A 10,826-nucleotide genomic window follows, 5' to 3' on the forward strand; every position below is an offset into this window, starting at 1 on the left:
CCTCTCCCTCTTCCTCTATATCCCTCTCCCTCTTCCTCTATATCCCTCTCCCTCTTCCTCTATATCCCTCTCCCTCTTCCTCTATATCCCTCTCCCTCTTCCTCTATATCCCTCTCCCTCTTCCTCTATATCCCTCTCCCTCTTCCTCTATATCCCTCTCCCTCTTCCTCTATATCCCTCTCCCTCTTCCTCTATATCCCTCTCCCTCTTCCTCTATATCCCTCTCCCTCTTCCTCTATATCCCTCTCCCTCTTCCTCTATATCCCTCTCCCTCTTCCTCTATATCCCTCTCCCTCTTCCTCTATATCCCTCTCCCTCTTCCTCTATATCCCTCTCCCTCTTCCTCTATATCCCTCTCCCTCTCTATATCCCTCTCCCTCTTCCTCTATATCCCTCTCCCTCTTCCTCTATATCCCTCTCCCTCTTCCTCTATATCCCTCTCCCTCTTCCTCTATATCCCTCTCCCTCTTCCTCTATATCCCTCTCCCTCTTCCTCTATATCCCTCTCCCTCTTCCTCTATATCCCTCTCCCTCTCCCTCTATATCCCTCTCCCTCTTCCTCTATATCCCTCTCCCTCTCCCTCTATATCCCTCTCCCTCTCCCTCTATATCCCTCTCCCTCTTCCTCTATATCCCTCTCCCTCTTCCTCTATATCCCTCTCCCTCTTCCTCTATATCCCTCTCCCTCTTCCTCTATATCCCTCTCCCTCTTCCTCTATATCCCTCTCCCTCTTCCTCTATATCCCTCTCCCTCTTCCTCTATATCCCTCTCCCTCTTCCTCTATATCCCTCTCCCTCTCCCTGGTGCACGGAATTCGTTCCACTTTCCGCGTTCCACAGTATTCCGCTTGTTGCGGGGAGTTTACTATGGCAGCCCGTCCGTGCATGAACATTGTTCCGGTCCAAACAGGATTGCGCATGACTAAGTGTCTGGTATACAGGTTTTACTGTACCGCATTTCCCCGATTGTAAGTCGCACCTTTTTGCACTAAGCTTCAAGGGCAAAGAAGGGGGGGATGCGACTTACAATCGAGTGTGACAACCTACGTATATGAATATATTGAAACAGTAGGGCTAAACCTAAAAATGGGGTGCAACTTATAATCGAATGCGACTTATAATCGGGGAAATACGGTGTGTGGCAAAACCTCTCTACATTTTACCTACTCGTACATAATGGTACATGTAGTACGACACATGAACGCTTGCTACTACGAAACTTGCAAGTCTAGACCACAGTGCCTTGTAAGGTCCATCGTTGCATGCATCCAGCAGGAACCTACGCCACTCCATAGGTCTCCTTACCAGACACAGCTACTGATGAACTAGCCAGTCTAAACACCAAGCAGACCACAGCACTAGCCAGTACAAACACTGGGCAGACCTCAGCACTAGCCAGTACAAACACCGGGCAGACCACAGCACTAGCCAGTATAAACACTGGGCAGACCTCAGCACTAGCCAGTATAAACACTGGGCAGACCTCAGCACTAGCCAGTACAAACACTGGGCAGACCTCAGCACTAGCCAGTACAAACACTGGGCAGACCACAGCACTAGCCAGTATAAACACTGGGCAGACCTCAGCACTAGCCAGTACAAACACTGGGCAGACCACAGCACTAGCCAGTACAAACACTGGGCAGACCACAGCACTAGCCAGTACAAACACCGGGCAGACCTCAGCACTAGCCAGTACAAACACCAAGCAGACCACAGCAATAGCCAGTATAAACACTGGGCACACCTCAGCACAAGCCAGTATAAACACTGGGCAGACCACAGCACTAGCCAGTACAAACACTGGGCAGACCTCAGCACTAGCCAGTATAAACACTGGGCAGACCACAGCACTAGCCAGTACAAACACTGGGCAGACCACAGCACTAGCCAGTACAAACACTGGGCAGGTATCATCCCTGGCACATTTTTAAACATTACGCAGCAGACCAAGCATACGAGTCTTGTAACTCAGATAGGGAGACGTACCAGTCCTCAATGACCACTGGGGGAGCAGACTCTCCAAATGGTAAAAATGCCCATATTTGAATGCAGGTTGAATCCAGCACTACACGATTGTTGAGAAACTGACAACGCAGCAGGTGAATCTGAAGCGGCAATGACATAAACACGGACACACACACACACACACACACACACACACACACACATACAGACTTGTACTTGCACACTGCCATAACTGGATACACTTGGGTCTCCCCTTGGGAGAGGGAGAGAGACTCAAAAGGAATCTTGGAAAGATGACTCAATTGGCCATTGAACCGCCCAACGGCCGACACCCCCTGAAATTCCCAAACTATGGGTGGACTTGGAAATGATCCCACTCATGGGCTCACCACATCACAGTAAGTGGGCGAGGACAAGGTGCAGAAAAAGGATTGCCAGCATCAGGGTATCCGTCCCGGGATCCAACTGCAGTTACCCCTCCCCCAGTGAAGGTAACACTAGCTACTAGTGTGGGTGGCTAAATCAGAGTGGACACACACACACACACACACACACACACCGGTATGCACACACGCGCATGCACACATAATACACGCACGCGCGCACACACACACCCCTAGTGGTGACAACATTAGAAATTGTGTTATTTCAGTGCTGATGCTGTTGTTTCATCGCTCTTTTCAACAATATGTTTTATATAAAACGAAAGATGTTGCGACATCGGCGGTGATTAGTGAAGAAAGTGTCTGCTCCCAACGTCGGAGCTCGCAGTCATGAGTCAGTCAAGTGTCAAGTCCGTCGGCAGGAAGCGCGAGCTCCGACGTTCGGAGCAGACACTTTCTTCATGTTTTATATAATAGTCACAAAATAACTACATTACTGTCATTAGAGAGGTTCTGCCCATTAACGTAAAGTTGAGCAACTTTACGTTAATGGGCGGGAAAGTTGTCTATGTAGAATACGTAGATAGGGCTCTGATAACGCAGGTGCTCCGTAAGTGGATTGGGGTACAAATTTATGACTCCCTCCCCAGGTCGACCCGGTCGTACACTGCTGCGTTCCGAGTTGCCAAGGGCAGCTACGTGATTCGAAAACTCCGTATGGCGGAACACAGATCCGCATGCAGTGAACGTAAGACTTTCCGTAGATCGACTACTGTATACCCGGTACTGTAAAAGCCACTATTCTAACGAGGCGCATATAGAACGATTTCCCAAAATTGACTAGTTTACGTGTACCAAAGGTAACGATTTTCACTCATTCTCAACGCTCAATAGGACATTATATGTATCGATTTCTGTATAACGATTTCTATTTTAACGACAGATTTCTCCTCGTTAAATCGTTAGAGTTAGCACTTCGTTATATATATATGGCTTTTACAGTAAGCAGAAATATTCGTCTGAAATTTAATTTCGTCTTTTTCGTCCACGGAGCTTTTGGACTAAATTAAATGCCGGACTGATGTCGATTTGTCCAGCTTTTCAATACACTCTTGTGATCCATGGACGAAGTTTTCAACCGGACGAACTCCCTTTCTTTGGAGTTGGATGAAATTATTGACCGACGAAATTTTCTGCCTGTACAGTATGTTTTTTACTAACGTAATTACGTTATACGGAACCTCTCTATTATCAAAAGTCCAAATCCATAAGCAACAAGAGCATGCAACTGTGATCTCTTTCTGCGGAGTAAATGCATGGTACACTCAGGGGCGCCGCAAGGTATTCCACATTGGTGAGACTCTAAAACCCAGGGGGTCCGGGGGCCTCTTCCGAGCAAATTTTAGGAAAAGTGGGCCCAAATACTACTAGTAGCCCATACTTCATTGCTTCAAAAATCACAGGATGCTGTGGCAGCACCTGCACCACCGGTTCCAACACCCCTGGCACTACACTCATCACATGCACCATCATCCAGGTAGCACGGTCTTGTGCTTTGAAGCTATGCTGTGGACAGAACTGAAGTTCAAGCATCCACAACATAATAATGCATCACGCCGTGGCTAAAGCAAAATGGGAATGCTTGGACGAGAGATCGTTCCTCTTCAGTGACAGAACCTGGAGGGTAGGAACCCATGGCTATTCACAGCACAATGCAGTGCAGTGCAGTGCAGTGCAGTACAGCGCAGCACAATGCAGTGCAGTGCAGTGAAGCACAATGCAGTGCAGTGCAGTGCAGTGAAGCACAGCACAGCATAGTACTAGGCGTTTAACGGTACATTATGCAAACAGAGTGAAGACTTACATGTCCATCAATCGGTCGCTGTAGAGGAGGATAAACTGTCGTGATGTTCTGGCGTAAGAAAACGTTGAAGGCACCAGCAGCGACCACTGAGTGACATCCATCAAATGCAACATCTCTCAGGAGAAGTGAATTATTAGCGGAATTGCCGTTGTGTACAGTGTGCATAGCACCAGCACGGACGTTGGACCAGCATCTACAAATACACAGCATACACATGCACATGCATGCATGCATACAAGCACACACACACACAAACGTGCGCGCACAGACACACACACACACACACACACACACACCATGGGTACACACGCACACACAGCCAAACACACAAACAGCTGAGCTGGAAGAGTTAACAGACAAAGCTAGACTAAATCAGAAGAACAGTTTTACTGCCAAGTAGATCGAGAACAACATGAGTGTGTACTGCGTAGGCAAGAGCGTGCACATCCGCCATTGCGCTCAACCACAGCTGACTTCTTCTTGACGTCAGCATTAATATCTACATTTGGACTCATCACGTACAAGTTTGTACAAGGTCAGCAGTATGGGGCTACAACTTTATGTGGGCCACCTGGGCAGGCAGTGCGGGGGGGGGGGGGGGGGGGGGGGCGCTACGTGTGGGCCACTTGGGCAGGCAAGGGGAAGTGTGGGCCTCTTGGGCAGGCAGTGGAGGGGGTAATTGAACTTTTCGCTTCTGTTGGAATAGGCCAGGCATTTCCCGTTTTAGGAAAATGCAGCCGTGACACCAGAAGATTGTCAAACTTGCGGGTAAAAAAACCTATGCTTTCCGGGACATGAATTCTGCCTTGGTAGATGATGACTAATGAACCCTTGGAAAGGTGATGTCAACAAAATGTCAGCGTTAGGCCAAACTGGGTGGAGTTGCACACTACGGGTGCTTGGCTTTATTCAGTGAATAGTCACTACCGTCAAAGTCCGTAAATAAGTACTTCCAAGTAAATAAGTACTTCCAAGTATGTACTTACTACACGTGTGTGTAACTTTCGGGCGGGTACGGACTTTCGGGCACCAACTAACTTTCGGACCTGCCTTGGGTGTAGTGGAGAAGTCACTTTTCATGTCGATGTACATGCTACGTGCTGCATGTGCGAACCATACCGGAACTTACTTTGGGCAGTATGTTTATCGGGCTTAACTTGACTTCAACAGACAGAGTCAAAAGGATGAAGGGGCCGGGGGTATTTATTTAGGGCAGGTACTTATTTACAGACTTTTACGGTATTCTCTTGCTCTACATCCAACACATCACTAAACTAAGCCACCCTGCCTGTTTGATATCAATGTAAATGATATTTCAAATACACCCACTAATGAAAGCCTGGAAAGGCACAACGATACTGGCAACATGCAACACATAATGGAATAAGTTAACAGCTTCTAACTGCACATACCGTAAAGTCTTGTATAAAAACTGCACTTGAATAAAAGCCGCCCTCGAATAGAGGCCGCAATTTCGGAAACATCAAATCGCACATAAGACGCCCGTGTACAGTATCTGCGGCTTCAAAATGCGCCACTACGCTCATTCCTACTGTCCTAGATCAGTAGATCAGTAGAGGCTGCACTCAGCACTACAGCCACTGTCACATATATAAACCACACATGTGAACTGTGAACTTGTCACATACATGTAGATCAGATATCAACAGAAGGGAAAGGTGTGTAAGCAAACCCGATTGTGCTGAAATGGCTGTGATGCCAGTGATATTGGTGATACCGGTGTTCGATGAGCCAGAAAACCGTTCGACAAGCCAGAACACCGTTCGACGAGCCAGAACACCGTTCGACGAGCCAGAACACCAGTACTACAAAATTCAAACATAAGCCGGTCTTATATAGAAGCCTGTGAAAATTCCCAAAAGAGTCATATAGGCCGTGGCTTTTATACAGGACTTTACGGTACATTAGCAGCTACTATCCTATGCACATTAGCAGCTAGTACTATTGGTACATTAGCAGCTACTAGCATCGGTACATTAGCAGCTAGTACCATTGGTACATTAGCAGCTGAGAGATTACCTGAGGAATGTTGAATTGTCCAGAAGAACAAGGTTGTCCGCCGTATCACCGTCAAACACAATGTACAAACAACCTCCCATTCCCCCAGCGCTGGTATCCATCATCAATACCTGAGGAAATATATAAAACAAACAGACAGACAGACAGACAGACAGACAGGCGTACGAGAAATGCAACTTTGACCATAGCATAGAGAGACAGAAGTGATCACGACAGAGTTCACGTTTCGACCATACTGGTCTCCTTCAGAAAGAATAGTTTGTTGATGGAAGGCAGGCACTGTTAAACAGGAATGAGAAGCAGGAGCATGCAAGTTCGCGCTGTCAATCAGCACTGTCAATCAGCACTGTCAATTAATAGGGTATCCTGTTTAGAGTACATGTACGCTAGTGAGAAGCCGAAACATTCACAGCAGCAGTAGCAGCAGTAGTATCACAGCAGTAGGAGCAGCAGCAGCAGGAGCAGAAGAAGCCAGTGCGCATCGTGGTGTTGTTCATACATACATGTATGCACATGTAAACTCGGAGGGAGTTGTGGTTGCTCGTGAGAGTGCTCAATACACCAAGGTGCAGAGCCTAGTACACACACTTGAGAGGGACGAAAAGCGTTTCTTCTGTAACTCTGAGTTTCACGGTTTTAACCGATCATCAGACAGCAACTTGACTACAATTTTCAGAAGATAAGATTGATATAGGCAGCAAGCTTGGATCATAGCGCGAATGGATGATCCGGGCTGATAGTGTAATTGTAAAAATGCGTGAGTTGGTTGATGGGGTGCAAAAATAGGCACAAAAAAAGAATACACTTTGTGCCTAGGCTCATGCAACCACATGTTCTTCTGAGGGAGGCAAGAAGAAGGACAATGGGGTAATTATGAGCAGCACCTCACCTGCGACTGCGAGTGGTGAGAAGGTTTTGTGACGGCTGATAGTGAGAATTTTGAGAGGTAGTACTTATTTTCATGCCTGCACTTGCTAACTAGCTCCGATCTTTTGCACCCCATCAACCAACTCACGCATTTTTACAATTACACTATCAGCCCGGATCATCCATTCGCGCTATGATCCAAGCTTCTTGCAGCCTATATCAATCTTATCTTCTGAAAATTGTAGTCAAGTTGCTGTCTGATGATCGGTTAAAACCGTGAAACTCAGAGTTACAGAAAAAACGCTTTTCGTCCCTCTCAAGTGTGTGTATGCACATGTATGTATGTATGAGAAAAGGTAGCTTTCCTAGTGCCTTCCTAGTGCATCACTCACCCTATTCAGATGAAGAACATTTCTAGCACTGTGGCCAGTAAAGAGTGTGAACACAGCGCCTCCAAGACCCCAGGACTTGGTCGTGCTATCATTGCGTGATGTGAGGTTGAAGAAAGTGACATCACTCAGTGTGCATACAACACCCTGATTGGATGTGAACGTCGATGTGATAGCTCCAGAATAGCAATCATGCCTAACAACAACAACAACAACAACAACAACAACAGCAGCAGCAGCAGCAGCAGCAGCAGCAGCAACAACAACAACAACAACAACAACAACAACAACAACAACAACAACAACAACAACAACAACAACAACAACAACAACAACCACAACAACAACAACAACAACAACAACAACATCGTGAGAAAAAAGGTTTGAAACAACATTACAACTCTCCATTCTGATGAAAATCACACTATTAACTCATATCGGCCACAGACCATCGTCAAAATAAAGATTTGAAAGAACAGCAGCAGCAGTAGGAGCAGAAACAACAACAACAAGAACAACAACAACAACAAACCCTATGGGAAACTGTGCAAAGGTTAGACTAAAAGAGCAAGCCAAGACAGTCAAGTTACATGCACCTACATGTAAGTGTGCAGCCCCCCCCCCCGTACGTGCACATGTTCTACAGGCGTGGCCAAAGAAATCCAATCCATGTGCCGAAAGCAGCGCGAAGGCTCATGCAGCCGCTGCGGCCCTCGGATCATTTTTGCGAACATGCATTATGTCATCGAAGTGGAAACGCGGAGCTACTTTTGACTCGCGGGTCGGATTTCTTTGGCCACGACTGTACATGAAATACTTGTACACACAGTGGATCTACACACAAGATGGGGAGTAATACACAGTGATAGGTATGTTGCTAGCCATGGCATTGTGGTACACCACAAAGGCATCCTCAGTCAGTGGCCACTGCACCCATATTCAGTGATGATACATAGAAATTAGGACAGGGGTAGGACAGGGGTAGGACAGGGGTAAGACAGGGGTAGGACAGGGGTAGGACAGGGGTAGGACAGGGATAAGGCGTACCTGTAGTAATCCGGAAACCAGACCCGATGCACATTGGAGGGGGCAAACGTACTGGAGTTCATGTTGGAGAATGATGAGTTGTGTACGGACCACTGGCTGTCCAAGAAGCGCAAGAATGGAAAGGAAGCATTTGAGAAGGAGACGTTCTCCATGGTGACGTTTGTGGACTTGGAAATGAACATACAATGAGATGAATGACAGTCTTGTACAGCCAGCGAGGCAAAGTACACGTTACGAGACGAGTGTATCTCCACTTGTGGATCTCTCAGTAGACACGGTTGTGATGGCAATGAGATGCATAGAAACTGCACATCTGATAAGATAGCAACACCCAGCAATGGCCATGCAAGCTGAGATGGCCCGCTACCTGCTAGGACAGAACCATCGAACTTGAATATTGAATTACGCACGGAAACCTGCCCAGAGTTCTGACTATCCAGCCAAGGGTAGTGTGTTTGAGAACTTACTACAAACTCACAATCAATGAAAGTTACACCACCTGTATCTCTAGGATAGGAGCTCAACTGGCCTGTGAAGCACGATGTGTTGGGAGTGATAGCATCAACTGCTTGCTCCTGCAACGCACAACGCTCAAATTTGAACCCAGACACACTCAAGCCAGCAGTGTCGGCAAAGCGCACTGGAACTCTGACGTCAACACTGCAACTCCGTGCCGGGATGCAGTTGATCGTCGACGAATTAGCAGTGATGAAGTTGGCACCAAACATAGGGAAAGCTGTGCAGTCACGACATGTGATGCTGGAGTTGAATAACAACAACGCTGTGCGTGTAGTGGGGGTGAGGTCATATCCAGTACTGCATGCAGTAACAACAAAATAATACAACAACAATCAGTCACACGATAACAACCAATCAAACGGTTCCAGCCAAAGTGGGTGAACACCCCCCCCCCCCCCCCCCCCCACCCTTTCTCTGATGGTGCACCCCGAGAGTGCGTCCTCTACTCATTTTTCGATTTTTGTATTTTTCAGTTCACAACGAAAATGTGGCCACAAATCGATCAATCCAGGTGCGCACTGTGCCTGCATGTTGCATTGTATATGACGAGGCAGTATTGGAAAGGGGAAAAAGGGTTAAGTGTGCACACACGCACGCATGTACACACCTATGTGCGCACATATCTTTTGTAATCCACACATGCATCGCCTGTGTCATTGTGATGGTTCAATTCTACCAAAAACATACTCGTTTTGGTCATGCACATATACAGTAACAAGAGGCAACAGACATACACCGACAGGCGCACTTTGATCATTTCGACTTACATGGATAAAGTGGATGAGATGAACTCCACTATTGGACACTGGGTTATGGAGAGGCAATTCCCAACGCCACCATCTCCACAGTCTTCTAAGCGAACATTTTCGACTACCAATGTACACTCACTGCTACTTATTCGAATGTCGAGGCCACGAAGGACAACCATACTATCCGCTTCGCCTCTGATATAAACGAATCCACCATGGCTGCACTCCAACACCCCAGTGCCATTAGCAAAATTCAATTCACTGGCCCACACTCTAATAAGCGATTGCTGTGACTTGCCAGTTGAGGCAACTGCTTGCGGACTCCACGTATTATTCACAGCCTGGGAGAATTGCCATTCAGTACTGACGTGGGTCACATATTCAGAAGCGTTGGAGATACTTGCTATCTTGTGCGATACCTCCGAAAGACTGTGTTCACAATTCGCTCCAAACGTTTCACATTCAGCACGACCAATGGACAGCAATAGTAGAATGGTTAGAGAGATGGGCTTCATGTTGCTATTAGGAAAGTGACATTACTGTCGGCTAAATGATCATCTTGCAAGTATTAGAAGTAACTTAGTTTGTCTGTGACTACGTTCAAGAAATTCCACTTTCCAAAATTCCTTCCAGCATGACAAGGGGGAATGAACAAAAAACAATTCAAGCCGGAATTGCCATAAAGCAATTCAATAATACCCTACTCATCACTATGCCCTTGACTGATACCATGCGAGTTCCAAGCTTGTCAGAGCTGTCAAACAGTCAGCGACGCGACCGAGAATAAAAAGAGGACTGGGTTTATCTTTGTCAAAATGACAAGATCTGAGAAATGAAAGCAAGAAAAAAGTCTGAAAAGTTCGAAGCTTGAAGCTCAGCAAGCGCATCTGCGAAGCCTTGAAGGCCGCATCGCGAAAAGAGCACGTGCACATGCAGCTGACAGATGCTATGGCAACGTAGATCTACGCTTTCCCGCCAAATGCCATTTGCGCCACGTGAT

At 46.9% G+C, this 10,826-nt stretch overlaps 1 protein-coding gene across 1 annotated transcript in view; it reads right to left on the bottom strand.

The window, feature by feature from the left end:
* The window catches only part of LOC135819376 (uncharacterized), a 62,881-nt gene extending 52,396 nt beyond the window's left edge, over positions 1 to 10,485 (bottom strand). Inside the window, exons 1-6 of the mRNA XM_065332576.1 lie at positions 9,845 to 10,485; positions 8,559 to 9,374; positions 7,515 to 7,707; positions 6,256 to 6,365; positions 4,216 to 4,408; positions 1,990 to 2,108 (exon numbers count right to left, since the gene is read on the bottom strand). Coding sequence (XP_065188648.1) covers positions 1,990 to 2,108; positions 4,216 to 4,408; positions 6,256 to 6,365; positions 7,515 to 7,707; positions 8,559 to 9,374; positions 9,845 to 10,341 — 1,928 coding nt within the window. The 5' untranslated portion in view covers positions 10,342 to 10,485. The remainder of the gene's footprint in view (positions 1 to 1,989; positions 2,109 to 4,215; positions 4,409 to 6,255; positions 6,366 to 7,514; positions 7,708 to 8,558; positions 9,375 to 9,844) is intronic.
* Between the last annotated feature and the right edge of the window lie 341 nt (positions 10,486 to 10,826).

The sequence above is a fragment of the Sycon ciliatum genome, chromosome 6, assembly GCF_964019385.1.
Source record: "Sycon ciliatum chromosome 6, ocSycCili1.1, whole genome shotgun sequence".
Classification (NCBI taxonomy): Eukaryota; Metazoa; Porifera; class Calcarea; order Leucosolenida; family Sycettidae; genus Sycon; species Sycon ciliatum.